The sequence below is a fragment of the Myotis daubentonii genome, chromosome 16 (assembly GCF_963259705.1).
Source record: "Myotis daubentonii chromosome 16, mMyoDau2.1, whole genome shotgun sequence".
NCBI classification, from domain to species: Eukaryota; Metazoa; Chordata; class Mammalia; order Chiroptera; family Vespertilionidae; genus Myotis; species Myotis daubentonii.
In genome coordinates this window covers 41,761,578-41,781,815 of record NC_081855.1, presented here as the reverse complement: position 1 = coordinate 41,781,815, position 20,238 = coordinate 41,761,578, and the positions used below count along the sequence as shown (strand labels likewise).

Genomic DNA, 20,238 nt, shown 5'->3' with positions numbered 1-20,238 from the left:
TATTTTATCCTCACCTGAGGCTATTTTTTTCCATTGCTGTTCAGAAAGAGTGGAAGGAAGGGAGACAGAGATAGAAAAACATTGATGTGAGAGAGAGAAGGCAACCCTTCACCTCCTGCTTGCGCCAACACAAGGGGGGTGGGGTGGGGTGGGGTGGGGGTAGCAGCAGGGAGCAAACCAGTGCTCGCGCCGACACTAACCACTGAGAACACTGGCCAGTGATATAAAATGCTTTAAATCATACCCATAGCCTTGGCCCGTGTGGCTCAGTTCCTTGAGCGTTGTCCTATGCATCAAAAGGTCGCTGGTTTGATTTTCATTCAAGGCACATGCCCAAGTTTATGGGTTCGATTCCTGGTTGGGTGTGTGAGGAAGGCAGCCAATCAATGTCTCCCTCTCTCTCTCTTTCTCTCTCTCTCTCTAATTTTTAAAAACATATTAAGAACATAAATTAGACACATAAATCCAGCAGACCAGATCCCTGCACACATTTTATGCCTCCCACTCCCATCCCAAGCTAGAATTGAGTCACGCAGTTGGCCCATTTGCATTGGGACCCTTCTGTCATGTGCTCCCCACATCTCTTAGCCCAGAGCTTAGCTCTGGCATGACTTTGGCCACAGTGTTCCAGAAGAATTCAGAGATCGTGATATTTTTCTTTACAAAGTGTTATATTGTATTTTTAAAAGGGAAAGCGTCTAATAAAAAGGTATTTATTATTGAGACAAAATTATCCCTAAGTCCCAGCCACTCATATAATTTATTTGTTAGTGGGCATTTACTTTTATGGTTTTCAGTAAGCGTGTATCATTATGAGCCATTAAACTTTGAAACCGTTTTTTAACCATGGCCTGAGGGTCCGCGCTACTTGACCCTCCTGAGTCACATCCAGAACTGTAACGTCAATGTGAATAGCTTACGCTTTCACAACATTCTGCGTCCCACACTGTGGCGGGCGGTTTGGAGCGCTTATGAACACCAAGGGCAACTGAGCAACACTCACATAGTTCTCGTCTTCGGCTAAAAATAAGATGGTGAATCCATTTCCCAGTCTTTAGAGAAGCCCCTGTGATGACTTACCAAAGACACAAACCACTTCCCTTGTCAGAACATCACGCACTGAAGAGGGAGCTGCCGGTAAGTAAGCAGAAGAGAGAGTGTATTGAGGCCAGGGGGGCGCAGTCACCGCGGTGCAGAGCCACAGGACCCGAGAGAAAGGGCAGAGACTCGGCTGGGCGGGTGCAGGTGTCGCCTGGTAACGGGTGTGGAGAGTGTCGACACGCATGCAGAAAAGCACTAATGCTCGGAGTCTAGGTTTTGTTGATGCGATTGGGGAAAGCGGTGGTATTTTTTTCTCCCTCAACCACATATTTTAAATTGTTACATAATAATCTCAGTAAGTCATCCCATATTCCATGTATATAATTTTTAGTTAAAAAGTAAAAATGATTCTGTGTTATTTCGTGCATTTTTATTTTACGTTTTTTTACTACTCACAGGCAAAACCTAGTTTCTCTATCAAAGCATTTTCATGTCGTGGAATTAAAGTACATTATATTTATCAAAATAAGGTGGTTGCCACCTTATATTCTCCAGCTGTTATTCTTCAAGTGTCATTTTAGAAAATAACTATTATATTTAGAGCCATAAAAATATTCTGACAAATGCTGACAGCTCAGCATCCCACTATTTGATAAAAACTAAGAACTAATATAAAACACAGGATAAGCCCTAGTTTGGTTAGAGCATCGGACCTGAAAGGTAGCAGGTTTGATTCCATCAAGGGCATGTACCTCTGTTGCAGGCTCTATCCCCTGCCCCGGTGGGGCATGTGCAGGAGGCAACCAATTGATGTGTCTCTTTCACATCGATGTTTCACTCTCTCTGTCTCTTACCCTTCCTTCCAACTCTCTCTAAAAATCAATGGAAAAAATATCCTTGGATGAGGATACAACAACAACAAACCCACAAAAAACCCCACGAGACAAAAATAAATAGTGTGACGTCTATATAGTACCCCTACATATGTGGCATATCACCATGGTCTTTCTTAAAACAATAATAGGCCCTGACCCAGTGTGCTCAGTGGTTAGAGCAGCAACCCATGCACCGAAGGGCACGTATCTCGGTTGCCTGCTCAATCCCCGGCCCCGGTTGGGCATGTGCGGGAGACAACCAATCGATATATCTCTCTCACATCGATATTTATCTCGATATTTCTCTCCCTCCCTTCCTTCCCCTCTGGTTCTCAACCTTCTGGCCCTTTAAATACAGTTCCTCATGTTGTGACCCAACCATAAAGTTATTTTCGTTGCTACTTCATAACTGTAATGTTGCTACTGTTATGAATCGTCATGTAAATATCTGATATGCAGCATGGCCTTAGGCGAGCGACCCTTGTGAAAGGGTCATTCGACTGCCAAAGGGGTCGTGACCCACAGGTTGAGAACCGCTGCAAAAAAAAAATCAATGGAAAAAATATCCTCAGGTAAGGATTAACAAAAACAAAAACAAAAACAATAATAGACTCCCCTGGAATATGCTCAGACAGCAGGACATGTGAAATATTTGCCACATATTTGGTGTGTATTTAATCACTCAGCAAGTGTTTATTGACTACTTGCCATGTCAAGCCACTGTGCTAGGCACTGCACTGGGGACACAGAAGCGAATAACAGTGCTCTTTTCACTCACCGTTCTTCAGAGTTCAGTGGAGAAGATAGACAAAAACCAATTAACAGAAACTAAAAGGAAAAATGACAGATTGTGGCAAATGTTATTAAGGAACAAATAGACCATGGCAAATATAGACTCATCCAAATTAGGAAGCCATCCCAGTTATAAAATGTATTTCCATTTCCTGCCTGGGTATTTCATACTGGTATCTATAGATTTGACCAAACTGTGTGTATACGTTTATTTATGCAACAAAAAGAGTTACTGCTTGCTAATGTGCCAGGCACTGTTCTAGGCCCAAGAGAAGAAGCAGTGAACAAAACAAAGTCATTGTGTTTGTGGTGACTTCTCCCTGGCAGGGAGACAGTAGACAAATATGTGATAAATGTCCGGAAGTGATCCATGATATGGAGAACATAAAGTAGACGGAGGATAGCGACCAGAATGTTATGTTACTTGGGTGGATTGAGAAGGAGTCGCTGAGGAGAGAAACGTTTTCCTTCTTTTGTCTCTTGGGTCAATCCGGTTAATGAATGCAGGATGCAAGATTGTTTTTCTATCTGTTGGTGTCTTTCCCACAGTCGCTACAAGAGCTGTGGTGAGGTCTTCTCTCCAGTTCCCTTCACTAAAAGAGATTAAAACCTGCATTCTTCTCTTCATGCTTTTTTCATTCTTCCGTACGTGTAAATGCCTAAGCGCCTTCATCCATCCACCCATCCATCCCTTTACCTTTTATCCAAAAAACATGCTTCGGTGTCGATTCCAAGTTTCCAAAATCGTGGGACATGATTTATTTGATTAAAAATTACATTGTACAATTAAATGCCTTCCAGATGTTTGATGATCACGTGGAGGGCGCTCTTCTATCCAAGAGTCCTTCTCCCAGTGAACTCTCAGCCATTGAAATTGGAGGTCTTGGGTGATCTTAGGGATCCCAGCCTTCATGCCCCAAAGCTCTAAATAAAATTGCACACCGCTCAAGTGCTCTATAGCATTGCACAAGCCTAAAATAGGTAACTGGCACCCTCCCCACACCTCACTGTTGGCTAACTGGCTAGTCCCATAAATAGCTCAGTGTTACACTTATTGGACAACCATAACTAACAGAGATGGGATTTTTGTTTCCTAACACACACGTGTAGTCTCTGGTGTTCAACAAAAGCAAGCTCTAACTCACTGGACCCTGACTGTAACAGCTCTTGGGAGAATTGTGCCAGTCAATAGCCAAATTAATTTTGGATGGGATTAAAGATAGCCCTGCCTTATACCAGAGTCTACAGTAGGGATCAGTGTTAGAGCAAGATTCCGTGTTAGAAGTCCCTTCTGTGTACATGAAAGTAATGTTACCGCTGCAATCAGCTTAAGCCCAGAGAGTTTCTGCCAAATGAATTTAAAATTCTCAGTTGGTTCTGAGAAGGCATCTTGGTAGTTTTATAAGACCGTTTTTCTGAAATCAAGAGCATATTTTAAAAATCTACCCGTATTGGAATATAATGGTTCTTGTTTCTGACTCTTAGCTGGAATGTATTGTTGTTATGTCGGAAAGATTTTTTAAGGCTATAATTTAACAGAACATTGCTTCATAAATTCCTTAGCAATAACTCAGAAGGTGAACCTTGGGGTATTTTTCCAATAAAGTTGTGCCCTTTGTGTGTAAAGCATTGTTGCTTAGGTAACCTAGTCATAATACATAGGGTTCAATCCATGCTTTACATATTTTCACTTTCCTTTTACTGGGTCTTTTTCAAAATGGCAGTATGTTTATTGTAATTCTTAAAAGTCAAAATAAGAATCTAAAACAAGTGGTTTTTTAAAAATCCCCATGCTAATTATTCATCATTACTGTTCAGATGCTGCTTACTGTTGCTTCAAGTTCGGAACAAAAGTGAAGAAAATGTCTATGATATCGAAGCTATAGGCAGTTCTTCCCCTTTGCACTTTTGCTTCTAGAACTTCAGTATATTGTATAGTCAGAGCTTTATGGACCCACCTAGATAGCTTCCCATGGCCACACGGAACACCCACATCCTGAAAACATTGTAACGCTAAAATTCAGTTCAAGAACCCGGATCTTCAGTCTACCAAAAAGGGCTTAAAAAGCAATTATCTTTAATAACTATATTGTTGACTCTAGTGGATTTAAAAGGGGAAGAAATAAAACCACCCAAACCACCAATTGTTTGTTTAGCAGATTGTAAACATGGCTGTGTGGATCCAGGCCCAGCAGCTGCAAGGAGATGCCCTTCATCAGATGCAAGCCTTGTACGGCCAGCATTTCCCCATCGAGGTGCGCCATTACTTATCCCAGTGGATCGAAAGCCAACCTTGGTAAGTGAACCGACTCTTCTCCATCATATTTCATAAAGCACAAGCTTATTTATTTATTTATTTATTTATTTATTTATTTAAATATATTTTATTGATTCTTTACAGAGAGGAAGGGAGAGGGATAGAGAGTTAGAAACATCGATGAGAGAGAACATCGATCAGCTGCCTCCTGCACACACCCCTCCCCCCCCGGGGGATGTGCCCACAACCCAGGTATATGCCCTTGACCAGAATCGAACCTGGGACCTTTCAGTCCGCAGGCCGACGCTCTATCCACTGAGCCAAACCAGTCAGGGCAGCACAAGCATATTTAAATTTGGAAGATAACACGATGGGGACTCCAAAACTTATACCTTAAAAAAAAAAAAATCCTGACCCATGAAGAGGTATTTAGCGCCATCTGAAATTTTAGAAAGATAGAATGACTCTTAGGATTTTAAAAATAGGTTATCTTCGACCCGACCAGCATGGCTCAGTGGTTGAGCATTGACCTATGAGGTCACAGGTTGTGGCCTCGAGCCCCAGTGTGGGGCGTGCAGGAGGCAGCCAATCAATGATTCTCTCCCGTCATTGATGTTTCTCTCTCTCTCTCCCTCCCTCTCCCTTCCTCTCTGAAATCAATTTTAAAAATATTTTTTTAAAAATAGGATATCTTCTCTTTAATAGTATATTCTGGCTAAAAACATTTGAGCATTGCAGCTAGTAAAAACCAATTAACAAATGTTTTGAGTGCCTATAGGGTGCCTAGCAGAGGCGTAGGTAGTAGAGTTCATATGAAAAAATTAAAACCTTTGTCCACATAGAATGTAGTGCTGAATGGGACAGATAAGGTATGTCCATTCACATAATTTTTAAAAAGTGTATTGTTAACAAATTTAACAATGGAGAGACATTGTTTTCAAATTTATATGTAAATTTCATGTACACATAAAGACTAAACGACGATACACCAAAATATTAACCATAATTATATCTTGATGGCAGATTTAACAAGCATGTTTATTTTTCTTATTTTCCAAGTCACTCTGTATTATATATTCAGGGGGAATTGTTTTTAAACGCTGTTAGAATTAGTACAATGCAGTCAGCTGATAGGAATATCTCTCACTGACATTATTGCACGCCAGGCAGTAGGACGCCCGCTGCTCTGCTCCAGGCCGGGAGCAGGTTGGTTTGTCACCAGCTGGTCAGTCTGATCTGACAGACTCATCCTCTGCTCCAGGCCTGCGCCATTGCGGGTGGCGTGGCCTCTCCGACAGAGCCCGGGAGGAGGCGGCCTTTATGCTACTGTTCAAGGAGGGCTGTATCCCTGGCAGTCACGCTGCCTTGGAATAGTTGCAATTGTGTATTAGTAGCGAATTTCTCTCCAGAAACGGGAGAGCTCCAGGAAGGCAATTTTCTAGGCAATTAAAAAAAAAATCTCAGCCCCATGTAATTAAGTGAGAAAAAGGAGAGCTAAGTGTGAGCGTGTCAACTGCACCTTGCGTAGTGCTTTTCCATTTCCTTTTCTTTTTTAAAGATCTTGAGGAGTTCAGAAAAACATTAATAGGAGGTTTCTATTTATTTAAAATGTCATTGGATAGAATTTCCACGTCGTCTTCTTACTGAGCAAATGTTAAGAGACTTGTGTTGATATTAAAGGAAATCTGAATTTTATTTAGTTAAAAAAATTTTTTTTTCCAATGACAGTGGCATACACTATTGTATTCGTTTCAGGTATACAGCATAGTTATTTGACATTTATTTAACTTACGAAGTTACCACCTCAGTAACTCTAGAATTTTCCTTAGTTTGGGTTTTCTTAAGAATATAAAGATCTTAGCCCGGCCGGCGTGGCTCAGTGGTTGAGCGTCGACCGATGAACCAGGAGATCACAATTCGATTAGGGCATATGCCCAGGTTGTGGGCTCAAGCCCCAGTGTGGGGCGTGCGGGAGGCAGCCAGTCAGTGATTCTCTCTCATCATTGATGTTTCCGTCTCTCCTTCTCCCTTCATTTCTGAAATCAATAAAAACATATTTTTAAAAAAGAGTATAAAGATTTTAATAAAAATGTCCAGTTCTTCATGTTTATGGTAAGAAAATATTTGGGGGGGGGGCCTGGGGAGAAGGACAGAGAATTAAGTACAAGATCCAGTACTTGTTTTCCATGAGACTGGACCTTCTCAAGAATGGCTTCCTCGGACGAGGAGCGTTATTGCCGGTTGACACGGGTGCATGCTGGGCCGCCATTCCTCCCTTCCAGGCTTTCATTTAATATCTATTTTATTTAGTCCATAGACCATGCACATTTAACATTTGACTTTCTCTGCTGCCTTCTCCAAGTGCATGGTTCAGCACATCGTTTGATGAAGTCCGTTACCAACGTGTGGTACTCCTGTTTGTGCCTCCATTTGAAATCAGTTGCTAACTGACACGATGGGGTTAGAGGTGACAGCACTTTTTAGCGCGCACCCAATCTCTTGTTTGGCTTTCGACTCGAGCAACAGCAATTGAATATTATTTCAGTCTGATAGCTGTTTGGCTTCTCCAGTGAGCTGAGTAATTAAGTTCCGCCAAAGAGCAACTGTTGCCTTAAATTGTTTAAAACATGAGCGTGTCCGGGAGGGGGGCTGAGAACGGGGGAAGGAGAGAGGGAGGAAGGGAGGCCAGCCAACCCTGTCACCGTCACCTGGCTCTGCATCAGTACAGAGCCTCTGGGTCCCTGGGGGAGTTAGTGTTGCCTGCAGGTCCCGCGTCTGCGACTTGTGTAAACGCTCTAGGAAGAGTCTGTCTGAATGAATCATTTCCAAGGCTTCTTAGAAACAGCAATAAGTGCTGTTTCACCTGCCTTAAGAAAATACTTTACGTGACATTCGCAACATACAGAACCATTCGAGGGTGGGAGAAAAAAAAAAGTAGAACATTCTCGACATTGTGCCGCTTACACCGTGAAGGGGTGACTGTAAATAGGAAATTACCGGAGCCCCGCTCCCTTCAGTGTGCACAGAGCACGTCCCTCTCCCTTCATTCCCAGCGGGGAGCACGGGCACCACAGCAAGTGAGTAGGAGGAAGAGCAAGGGCAGCACATTGTTAAAAAAAAAAAAAAAAAGAAAGAAAGACAATAGACTCTTATCCAGTCCACTCAGGCAGTCAGTGGATTAGGGTTAGGCGCATGCAGGCATCTAGTCCATCTGAATGGAACGCTCCTCAAATGTGCAGTGAGCTTTACGCCGAAATCTCCTTAGCCAGAGACAGGGTGCGATGTGTTGAGGCTGCATTGATACAGGCTCATGTGCATGTATGTATACATATGTATGTAATTTTTTTCCCCTAGGGACTCAATAGATCTTGATAATCCACAGGAGAACATTAAGGCCACCCAGCTGCTGGAGGGCCTGGTGCAGGAGCTGCAGAAGAAGGCGGAGCACCAGGTGGGGGAAGATGGCTTCTTGCTGAAGATCAAGCTGGGGCACTACGCCACGCAGCTGCAGGTGGGTGTGAGCGCCGGTCGCCGCTGCCGGCCCCCGGCGGGCCTCCTCCGTTCGGCACTCCCTCCAGACGGTTTCTTTCCCTTCAGCCCAGCGCTGTCGTCGTCCTCGAGTTGCCTGCATAAAGCTTCTGTTGTGTATTGTCACGGTTGTCGCTCTTTTTAAACTTTGTATTTGAAAATAATGTCAAGTTCACAAAAAGTTGCAAGGTTGCTACAAAGACCCGCATTGTTAACATTTGCTTTATCATATGCTCTCCGCGCACACACGTTTTTTTGGTCACTTGAGAGCAGGTTGTGCACATCATGTCCCTTTGCCCCAAGTACTGCAGCGTCCGTTTCCTAAGACTGTGCGCCTTCTCTTACATCGTTGTCGTCCAGTCATCACCGTCAGTAAACTGGACGCTGACGGAACACCTTCGGGTGACTTTACGTCTGTCTTCCCATCTTGTCAAATGACTGACGCCCTGTAGGGCGTTTATTTCCACCCCCTCCAGTCCAGCGCCACATCGTGCGTCTAGTCATCGTGTCTCTTTAATTGCCTTTAATCTGGAGCTGCGTCCCAGCCTTTCTTTGTCTTCAGTGACACTGACACTCGGAAGTAATTTAGCTCCTCTACTTTTTAAAGATAAAACGTATCTCATGTTGGGTTTGCGTGGCGTTTCCTCATGATTAGATTCGGGTTACACAACCCTGATCCGCACCCTGAAGGCCGTTGTGTCCTCACGGCACCACATCTGGAGACGTACAGCGCCCCTCCCCCCGTCGCTGGTGGAGCGATTGGCATTGCCCAGCAAAGTGGTGTCCAGGTTCTCCTCTGAGGTGGCCTTTTGACGTGTGTTCCTCCTGTGTCCGAGAATGATGCCCTGGTACTTCGGGCACATTAGGTGCAAGAAACGAAGTGCTCTTCCCTTCCTACGTAGTTGGGTTTTTTACAAGGTGCTTTCCTTGTCCCCCGTTGATATTGGAGGAGCAGCATAGCTCACGATTACACCGCCGTGTCTCTAGGCGTCTGCTCCAAGGTGGGGTTAGGCCCGTAGCACGGAGGGGAACAGAGTGATGTCTGCTCTTGGATTCTTTCAGAACACGTATGACCGCTGCCCCATGGAGCTGGTCCGCTGCATCCGGCACATTCTGTACAATGAGCAGAGGCTGGTCCGAGAAGCCAACAATGTGAGTGTCCCCTGGGTGTGGGGGGAGGAGCTGGGAAACCCCATCTTGCCCACTTCCCTCTGGACCCCGTTTGTCATGATGGCTCGGGGCGCACCTATCAGTGTCTCTGTAAACAGAGTCTTGTTCTAAGAGGCAACAGGAAATAGAAGGCTGTACTCTGGCCTTAACTGATGTATAGCCTTGATGAGCTTGCAACCACAAAAGAATGTGCACAGGTGTGAAGTAATTCAACCCCCAATGAATAATTTTTCAGTCAAGTCATGTCTATATTCAGGTGAGACTTCTGCCCGCCTTCTCTCAGCCAGCTGGTGAAGGAATGGATCAGACCAGGTCACTTCAATGCCTGGATCCACAAAGCCCTTGTGGATGTCCCCCCCCCAACCTGTAACTTCACTTTGGGGTCTCCAGGATGATACCTGGGAGAGGTTCCCCTGATTCCCTCTCCCCTCAGTCACAAGCAGGTCTTGAATGAGAGCAAAGACACTGTGTGTTCACCTGCCTGTTCCCCACTTTGTCCCCAGGGGTCCTCATCATTAGTAGGAAAACCCAGGTAACTTTGAAGGGAATTAGATGGACCGTGATTGGGATAGTCTGGTGGAGGCCAGAGCTGCACTAGGAATTCCTGCTGTGTTTTAGGAGGATGCCATGGTCCGCCAGCGCACCCTTTTCTCCTCTTTTCCGACTCTACACCAGTTCTCACAAATGACGTTTGCAACTCCTAGGACTCAAAGTTAAGGTTTTAGGGTTTCGTCCCCGTGATAGGTGCTGGCTGATCCCTTGCATTGAGGCCTGAGTGGTCTCCCGTCCTCACTGCTGCCTGCACTCTGCCCCCGCTCTGTGTCCAGGGTGCCTCTCCAGCCGGGAGTCTTGCCGACATCATGTCCCAGAAACACCTTCAGATCAACCAGACCTTCGAGGAGCTGCGGCTGGTCACGCAGGACACCGAGAACGAACTGAAGAAGCTGCAGCAGACCCAAGAATACTTCATCATCCAGTACCAGGAGAGCCTGAGGATCCAGGGTGAGGCGGGAGTGGGGCGGGAAGACGCTCAGGTCCCGTCGGGAGAGCCAGCTGCCTTTCCTGGAGCATCGGGGACTCGTTCGCGTTGGGAAGATGAGGCCTGGGAAGGGGAGAAGGCAGAGGCTTGCCCTCGGAGAGTGTGGCTCCCACTCAGGCTTCCCGTACCCAGCCGGCTCCTGGTCTTGCAGGAAGCGCTCCCAGTCCAGTAGACAGCACCCAGACGGTGGTTTTGTATGTTTTAAGTGCTGCTTTACTCTCTGAGCAGGGCCAGTATAAGGGCTCAGGACTGTGTTTCCGGTGACAGACTTTTCATGTTCTGCACAGCGATTCAGAGAGGCCATCCTGGGGCACATCAGTTGCCCATAGACAAAGGCCCCCTTCCTGGTGGGAATCCAGCCTGGCAGTCTGGGTACAGAGAACTTCAGAGTCAGCCCAGAGGCTGTGGAGCCTCAACAGCGCCCTCTGCTGTCCTTGTGGGGGCCTGGCAGGGTGGCAGTGGTTTCCTCAGAGAAGCCTTTGCTGCACCAACCAGCCATTCACACACACACGCACACGCACACGCACACGCACACACGCGCACGCACACGCAGTGTGCTCTTCCAATACCACGCGTGTGGGCGCCGTCCTGTAATTAAATCGATACTGTTTATTAACTGTGTCTTCCCCACTAGATTGTAAATTCTTTGAGAAGGGACTGTGTCTTACATCTCTATACCCTCAGGCCAGCACATTGCCTGAATCACAGTAGGTGTTGAAGAGATGTCGGTGGGATGAGTCTAGCATGTCTCCTTCCCGTCTGATTCCATACCTGACTGGCCCTGGGGCTGGGTGGGGGTCGGGGGGCGGTGGGTGGAGAAAGCCCGCTTCCCAGATGGGGGAACAGGATAGCCAAGCTCTTAGTTCTCTCCCAGACTGGTCACCATATCGATGATCCCATTCTTGGGTTTTCCTGTTTCCTATGTATGGGTTTGGGTTTGGGTTCTGGTTTGGGCTTGTACCCATCATGCAATGTCAGTTCAGTCTCATTTATCAAGTTCACCATCAGAAACACAGACTATTGATCTGTTGTGCAGAGAAGGCTCAGTTCCCTCCAGTGGAGCAGACAATTGCCCCACATCTCCTGGCGTCCTTCCCAGAAACGTCTGCAAATGGCCAGGAGAACCCTAACTGGGTCGCTCGCAGAGGGAGGCCGCACCAGGTGTTGGGGACACCACCACCTCCCTGTGGTGGCAGGGTCCTGAGGTGGCCCCCAGACGACCCTGCTGTGCTCCCTGCTGGCGATGCTCTCCCTGCTCAGGCCCCTGCAGTGAGATGGGAGCCGCCTCTCCGAATGCCCTTCTCGTCTGGGCTCTTCCTGGCTGTCTGGAGTTGCTTTGGTCTGTCCCAGCCTGTGTGACCTTGGGGCAGGGCCTAGGCCAGTGTGACGTGGCCCTCAGAGGCCTGCCAGGAGCTTGACCAAGACAGGCTGATGCTCACATCTTCTTGACTCAGCCTGAGGAAGGACACTGGGTGTTCACAATGGCTCTTGGCTGCGCATAATTACCCAGAATTTAGGCTAGTGTTTCCCCAGGCGGGGGATGGGATTGCAGGCTGTGGAGGTGAGCAGGTGGCTTAAATTGGGAAATGTTTGATTGCTTCATGTGGGTTATGAATTCACGGTGTTTTTATATCATTCTTTCTCCCTTCCCTATGTCTTAAGTATTTCATAACTGATAGATTTTTAACACCCACCTGAGGATATTTCCCATTGATTTTTAAAGAGTGGAAGGCAGAGGGAGAGACAGAGAGGGAAAAACATCGATGTGAGAGAGACACATCAATTGGTTGCCTCCCACATGCACCCTGACCAGGGCCGGGAGCCTATAGCCCAGGTATGTGCCCTTGACCAGAATCATGCCCGGGACCCTTCAGTCCACAGGCTGATGCTCTATCCACTGAGTCGAACCAGCAGCGCCATAACTGCTTTTTTTTTAAAGGGTAATTTGCCTCACTGACTCCCTGCCATTGATAATCTTCCTAAAGGTTATCTCTCTCTCTTGCCTTCTTTCTCTCTCCCCCTTTCCTCTCGCTCTTTTCTCTTCCTGTTGGTCAGCTGGGCTCACAGTGACCCAGCCTGGACACACTCGAGAGGCGCCTTCCTGCGCAGAGAACCTCCTCTCCCTGAGGAGCGGCAGCTGTGCCCAGGAGGCGGCACAGGCCCAGGAGCAGGGCCTTCCCTGGCGAGGCGGGGCTGAGAGCTGCTGGTCCCCGTCCCCCTTCCGTCCTGTCCCGTAGCCCATTGAGCAGAGGACTAACTCTCACCCAGAGCTTCCACGTGCCAGGCAGCGTCCTGAGCATTCTCCATGTCAGCGCTTTCATCCTTCCTTCCGCCGAGGCAGGGAGCACGCGGGGAGACTGAGGCACAGGGAGTGAGGGGATTCACCCGAGTCCACCCGCCAGCAGATGGCCAGGCCGAGGCAGACGGGGCAGAGTGGCTCCAAGCCGGACCCCAATGTGGCGTGAGGAAGGCGGGGCCCCAGCCGTGTGGGCCGGGGTGGTGGGATCCTCCTCAGCTGTCCCCACAAGCTTCTGTCTCCTCGTCCCTAGAGGGGGCTCAGAGTTGGGGGCCAGGGAGTGAAGCTGGCGCACCTCCGGGGCCCTTGGCCGCCAGGTCCCTGACTGGCTGCTGGTCAGACACGTCACCCTGAGGGTCTTGTCGGCAGAGCAAGTGAGTGTGGCCTCGCTGGGTTTCCTGCTGGAAGCTGGGGGTCATGGCCATGGTGTCCTGTCCCTCCTGCAGCTCAGTTTGCCCAGCTGGCCCAGCTGAACCCGCAGGAGCGTCTGAGCCGGGAGACAGCCCTGCAGCAGAAGCAGGTGTCGCTGGAGGCCTGGCTGCAGCGCGAGGCCCAGACGCTGCAGCAGTACCGCGTGGTGAGCGGGGTGTGCGTCCCTCTCCTCCGGGCGGGGGGTCCACATCCTGAGCTGTCGGGACCGAGAGAGGGACAGGCCAGGCCCCCGGGGGGCGGGAGGCCTGGGGGGCCTGTGAGGCCGGGTGGGTGGGGAGGCAGGCCCGGCCTCCTGGGGGGGGGCCGCAGGGCTGTCCCCGGGAGCCAGAGGGCCTGCCCCCCGCCCCCCCCAGGAGCTGGCCGAGAAGCACCAGAAGACGCTGCAGCTCCTGCGCAAGCAGCAGACCGTCATCCTGGACGACGAGCTGATCCAGTGGAAGCGGCGGCAGCAGCTGGCCGGGAATGGGGGGCCCCCTGAGGGCAGCCTGGACGTGCTGCAGTCCTGGTGAGGGGGGGGGGGCGGGGAGGGGGCCCGGGCTCAGGGTGGCCTACCAGTTGCTTATTCTGCTCCCGAGATCCATGTGCAGCCGCTCGCCCTGTCGGGGACAGGTCTTCCTTCACCAGTGGGCTGGCTCCCCACACAGACTTCGTGCCCCCGTCGTGCACCCCCACCCCCCAGGGGAGGGAGTCACTGTGTTGGGGGCGGGGCGGGGCCAGGTGCTTGGGCTGGTGCTCGGCTGGTCGGGTACAAACCAGGGCCACGCCTCCTGCCTGTCTGTGTTTCTGGAAGTCAGGGCAGCCCCTGTCCTGCTCTGCTCAGGGGACAGGAGTGGGCGCTGAGGTGTAAAGCCTTCCTGGGTGAGCGTGGGGCTGGGTCTTGGGGGGCTCACCCCAGCCTGGGGCCTCTTCACCTTTGGCCTGGGGGAGGGGTGAAGGCCTGTCCTTCCCTTTGGCCCGGGGCTGGGGCGCAGGTGTGAGAAGTTGGCGGAGATCATCTGGCAGAACCGGCAGCAGATCCGCAGAGCTGAGCACCTCTGCCAGCAGCTGCCCATCCCCGGCCCCGTGGAGGAAATGCTGGCTGAGGTCAACGCCACCATCACAGACATCATCTCCGCCCTGGTGACCAGGTGACCGCTGCCTCTCGGCCGCGCCCAGCCCCGCATGTGGTTGGCCTGGGGAGGCAGGGGGTGCTCGGCAGATGGGGGGGCTCTCACTGGCACCCTTGTCTCTCTCTGCTCACACCCTTTCCCTTCTGTCCCCAGTCGCCGTTGACCTTTCCCAGTTTCTCTTGTGAGCGCTACCTGGGCTGCCCTTGCTTCCTGCAGCCCCGTGCCAGCTGCCGAGTCCACTTCCCTGCCTCCCCTCCCGCCTCCCCACGGCTCTCAGTGGCCCCCCTGGGAACAGGGTGTCGGCCACGTGCCCTTCCTCTGCCTGCCGAGCCCTGTGTGCGGCCTCCTCCCCACACGGGGGGCCGGAGCCCTGTCCCCTGAGGCAGCATCTCGTCCCTTGGGTCCCCGCAGCACGTTCATCATTGAGAAGCAGCCCCCTCAGGTCCTGAAGACCCAGACCAAGTTTGCAGCCACCGTGCGCCTGCTGGTGGGGGGGAAGCTGAACGTGCACATGAACCCCCCCCAGGTGAAGGCCACCATCATCAGCGAGCAGCAGGCCAAGTCGCTGCTCAAGAACGAGAACACCCGCAAGTACGTGCGTCCTTCCTGCGTCTCGGCCCCTTTCCTGGCGGCCCGGCCGTGGGTGGAGGGATCCTCCTCAGAAGGGTCCTGTGTGGGGGGGCCCGGCAGCCCGGCTGGCCTCTCTGGCTCTCAGAGAAAGAGCAGAAGGGGTTCTTCGGTGAAGATAGTATGACATGGTTTCACTTAAGAAAACTTTTGTACATTTTATGTATATTTATTTCTTGTATGTTTTATGGAGCTAACGTGTCTTCTAAATGACGTAAATTTTTATTTATTTTTTAAATATGTTTTTATTGATTTCAGAGAGGAAGGGAGTGGGAGAGAGACAGAAACATCAGTGATGAGAGAGAATCATTGATTGGCTGCCTCCTGCAGGCCCCCCACCAGGGATCGAGCCCGCAACCCAGGCTTGTGCCCCTGACTGGAATCGAACCTGGGACCCTTCAGTCCTCAGTCTGACTCTCTGTCCACTGAACCAAGCCAGTCATGGCATGACATAAGTTTTTAAATACCTTCCGTGGTTCCTCCGACCCCGAGCATATCTCTGCCCTCTGTGAGCCGAGACCCTGCGGGGGTTTAGAGCTGCGTCTCTCTCTGATTGGCAGCGAGTACAGTGGCGAGATCTTGAACAACTGCTGTGTCATGGAGTATCACCAGGCCACCGGCACGCTCAGCGCCCACTTCCGGAACATGGTGAGGTGGAGGGAGGGGAAGAACAGATTTCCCCTGCTTATCTGAGGACCTGGCCGCCTGAGTTTTCTCCTTTGCAGTCCCTGAAACGCATCAAGAGGTCTGACCGTCGTGGGGCAGAGTCAGTAACCGAGGAAAAATTCACAATCCTGTTTGAATCACAGTTCAGTGTTGGTGGGAATGAGCTGGTTTTTCAAGTCAAGGTAAAGCCCTCCCTCAGCAGTGTGTCTGTGAGCACTTTATTCACACAAGAATTGTTTGGGTCACATAGTCCCTTTTTAAAAATTTTTTATTGATGAACAGAAAGTGAGGATGGATATTTGTTACTTGCTTCCTCCCCCCCCACCTTGCACACACCCCCCAAAAGGTCTCCATACTCTCTCTTTAAAAAATACATATATATATCCTATATAATAAAAGGGTAATATGCAAACTGACCCTAACAGCAGAACGACTGGGAATGACTGGTCACTATGACACATACTGACCACCAGTGGGCAGACGCTCAATGCAGGAGCTGCCCTCTGGTGGTCAGTGCGCTCCCACAGGGGGAGCTCTGCTCAGCCACAAGCCAGGCTGACTGCTGCCAGTACAGTGGTGGTGGGAGCCTCTCCCGCCTCCTCAGCAGCGCTAAGGAAGTTCCGACTGCAGCTTAGGCCTGCTCCCCGCTGGCAAGTGGACATCCCCCGAGGGCTCCCGGGCTGCCAGAGCGATGTCTGACTGCCAGCTTGGGCTCGATCCCCCAGAGAGCATCCTCCGAGGGGTCTCAGACTGCAAGAGGGCATAAGCTGGGCTGAGGGACTCCCCCCCCCCCCCCCCCGTCCCCAGTGCACAAATTTTTGTGCACCGGGCCTCTAGTATACATATATAATGTTCTTATTGATTCTAGAGAGAGGAAGGGAGAGCTAGAAGCATCAGTGATGGAATAAAATCATTGATCGGCTGCCTCCTGTATGCCCCCTACTGGGGATCAAGCCCACAACCCAGGCATGTGCCCTGTCCTGGAATGGAACTGTGATCTCCTGGTTTGTGGGTCGATGCTCAGCCACTGAGCCACACCGGCTGGGCCGTACTCTCTCTTCTCTCTCTTGTTCTCTGTGTAACTTAGAGAACTTATTCCATCCTTCAGAAATACCTAATGAAACCTCTTTTACCATATCTGAAATGCCTAAGATTTTGCCAATGTGGAGAAGTCATATTATTCCCGGAGCCATTCACATTCTGTGCCCCAGGTGACATTCACTGAAGCTTGAAGAATGAACATGTTGTGATTGAAAAAAAGAAGAGAAAGGGAAGAAGTGTGGCTTGTGGGCGCTCAGCCCTTCTGTGTCTTTGCAGACCCTGTCCCTCCCGGTGGTGGTGATTGTCCACGGCAGCCAGGACAACAACGCGACGGCCACGGTTCTCTGGGACAATGCTTTTGCGGAATCTGTGAGTTGCTCCCTTGGGCCTGCGGATCCCAAGGTCTTGATGCTGGTGTCATGAATCTCTTTCACGTGTTATCCCCAACAGAGCATAAAAAAAAAAAAAAATGCTGTTCTTGTTGGCGGGAGACAGATGGGAGTGTGTGTAGGAAATGGAAAGAGGATGGGCTTGACGCCAGGCCCAGGTTTCAGGGCAAGCTGCCCCATGTCCTCACTCTGTGGCTGTGGGAAATTCACTTTTTCTCTCTGAGCTCAAGGCCCCTAAGTGTCTACAACCCAGGATCATAATGCTCCCTAGTGTCGTTAGGAAGATAAACTACATAACATACAAAATGCTTGTCTCAGACTCCATGCTCAGGAGCTTTTGTTTTGAATCCCTGGGTGAAACCATACGTGGAAGTTGGGACTCCCAGGTTCCTTCTGGAGGTGCAACCTCTCAGGAGGTGCCTTTAGCTCAGAAGTTGCTTCCTGTCATCCTCCTTCCAATAAATGAGGGTGACATTTAGTTGCCAAATGTTAGGTTCTGTGACTCATCCCAGGTCTCTCATGAAGAATGAGATGCTTTGCCTAAGGGTAAAAACCACGATTTTATGGGTTTATGCACCCAAATGCTCTCTGAATTCCACTGGCGTGCTGTGCTGCCTGCTGAGCATTTTCACACCATTCGGTAGGCCCAGTTCTACGTGTATTTCCAGTAGAGGTTAGTCTGTAAAAGCATGATTAGAGGGTTCTAGTTGTTATTTGGGACATAAAAGTATGTTCTTCTCTAATGGGAACAGTCTTACATTCTCAACAGTTTTCTCTACAGAACAATGTATTTGCTGCAGAGGTGAGATTCTTATCAGAAATTCTGCTATGCTGTGCTACAAACCCTGAGTTTGAGGCTCCTTTTGAAATTCATCTGCCTATATCTTGTCCTGATAAGCCTGCTGGGTAGGATTGCCACATCTCTCGTCTCCTTCTCTGCCTGTCCCCAGGCCTCACTCCCCCGGCCACTTTGGCATCCCCTGCAACATGTCATTGCTAAAGTGTCTTGTCTAAACATATAAGCATTTTTTAAAACGTTTTCAGAATGTTAGGGTGCATTTATTCTATGCTTTTAAAAAATAAATACATACTTATGGGAATTTATAGGTGCATCTGTATATATGTCACGATATAAGCTTATTGCAGCGTTGCTTAGCTAAGGGTTGAAGGCTGACACATAAATGTCCATGTATGGGAGTCTGGTTGAATATACTATTATTCTTCCATTAACGTTAACTGCTTTTGTTGCAAGATTACTTTAACATACACTTTAGTGAGCACTTATTATTTACTGAGGCCAGTACTAATTATGGGAAGCACAAATGTATACCCATGACAAAGCTGCAGATAATACCAGAGCCTGTGTGAAATCTTATTATGGGGAACACAAGTACTCATTTTGAGAAACACAGATGTGTAACCCTGACGTAGCTACTTGTAATACAGTGTCCTGTCCATATCTATCCTATATAATAAAAGGCCAGGGACCATAAGTGTAATGACCAGAATGACCGCTCGACCAGTCGCCATGAGGTGCATTGACCATCTTTTGGTCCCTCCTACCCCTAGCCTGTGAGCAGCGGCTGGAGGTGGCGGTCAGGGCGGCTGGCGGCAGCAAGCGGGAGCGAGCTACGCATGCATGATTTCGTGCGCTGGGCCTCTAGTATATATATAAAAGCCTAATATACAAAGTGTCTCCTCAGGAGTTCTATCACTTGCTATGACATGCACTTTCCACGAGGGGGCAGCGTGGAATGAAGGGAGGTCACGGCCGGTGGCCGGCAGCCGCTAGGGACCATAACCGCGCACAGATTTTGTGTACTGGGCCTCTAGTTGTAGAATATGTATCAGCCACAAACAAAAATAAGGAATTTCTTTACATGCTGATGTGAGGTCTCCCAAGTATAGTATTAAGTGAAAAAAGGGAGATGCAGGACATGTGGATTTTATGCTTCCATTTGTATTTTTTGAAGGAAAAATTGTGTGTATTTGCAGGCCAGCATAGAATAGCTTTGGAGGTGTAAACAAGAAACTACATCACATGCCTTTGGGAAGAGGAACTGGGTTGCTAGGGGACAGGACTAGGAAAGAGACTTCACTGTATAGCTTGCTGTACTTTAAAAATTTCATATCACGTGAAGGAATTGCCTACTCAAAAATATTTTTAAAATGAAGTACTATGGCTGAATGGAACGAAAAATCGTTTATTACAAATTCATATTCTCACCTGTTTTTAATAAAGCTAACTCATAGTTACTATTCTTCCTTAAGTTGTTTCACTGTGAGCCAGAGTTCTTTCTTGGCAGAAGTTGTCAAAGACAAGGATTACACTTGTGCACACACATGTATGAGCGTACACACACACACACACACACACACACACACACAGTCTCTCTCTGTCTCTCTGTACCTAGAGAATCGGTGTTTTAGATTTCTGTTCCCATTGAGTTGACAGCCAGACCTCAGTCATGTTTTGTTTTAGTGGCTGTGAGGATGTAGGGTTGGGCCATTTGCAGGACACTGTTGTTAGGTAGCACGAGGCTGCCCTCTGTATTGTGTGCAAAGAAGGTAAGATGAACCTTCCGAGTTTCCAGAACTGCACACCCCATGGAAGTTTGAATTCATCCTCAGACTCAGTCAGACAAACGTTTGTAACGCCATCCCGCCACCAGTGTCTTTCTTTTGTGGGTTGAGGAAATAAATCATGCAACTGTTCTCTCAGAAGGCTCTGGCTTCTCTCCCGCTCAGGGCAGGGTGCCCTTTGCCGTGCCCGACAAAGTGCTGTGGCCGCAGCTGTGTGAAGCGCTCAACATGAAATTCAAGGCCGAAGTGCAGAGCAACCGGGGCCTGACCAAGGAGAACCTCGTGTTCCTGGCGCAGAAGCTGTTCAACAGCAGCAGCAGCCACCTCGAGGACTATAACAGCATGTCCGTGTCCTGGTCCCAGTTCAACAGGGTGAGGGCCCCCCCCCCCCAG

At 49.3% G+C, this 20,238-nt stretch overlaps 1 protein-coding gene across 8 annotated transcripts in view; it reads left to right on the top strand.

Moving 5' to 3' along the window:
* The window catches only part of STAT5B (signal transducer and activator of transcription 5B), a 69,476-nt gene that overhangs the window by 40,723 nt on the left and 8,515 nt on the right, over nucleotides 1-20,238 (top strand). For 4 of the 8 annotated variants that reach the window (XM_059670209.1, XM_059670205.1, XM_059670207.1 and 1 more), the window contains 12 exons: nucleotides 4,868-5,004; nucleotides 8,320-8,476; nucleotides 9,556-9,645; nucleotides 10,491-10,665; nucleotides 13,445-13,575; nucleotides 13,784-13,935; nucleotides 14,402-14,557; nucleotides 14,951-15,130; nucleotides 15,727-15,814; nucleotides 15,892-16,014; nucleotides 17,150-17,242; nucleotides 20,011-20,217. In XM_059670209.1, coding sequence (XP_059526192.1) covers nucleotides 4,877-5,004; nucleotides 8,320-8,476; nucleotides 9,556-9,645; nucleotides 10,491-10,665; nucleotides 13,445-13,575; nucleotides 13,784-13,935; nucleotides 14,402-14,557; nucleotides 14,951-15,130; nucleotides 15,727-15,814; nucleotides 15,892-16,014; nucleotides 17,150-17,242; nucleotides 20,011-20,217 — 1,680 coding nt within the window. In that variant the 5' untranslated portion in view covers nucleotides 4,868-4,876. Of the gene's footprint in view, nucleotides 1-4,864; nucleotides 5,005-8,319; nucleotides 8,477-9,555; nucleotides 9,646-10,490; nucleotides 10,666-13,444; nucleotides 13,576-13,783; nucleotides 13,936-14,401; nucleotides 14,558-14,950; nucleotides 15,131-15,726; nucleotides 15,815-15,891; nucleotides 16,015-17,149; nucleotides 17,243-20,010; nucleotides 20,218-20,238 lie in introns of those variants that run through there. The other 4 variants (XM_059670206.1, XM_059670208.1, XM_059670211.1 and 1 more) reach the window with 3 other exon arrangements.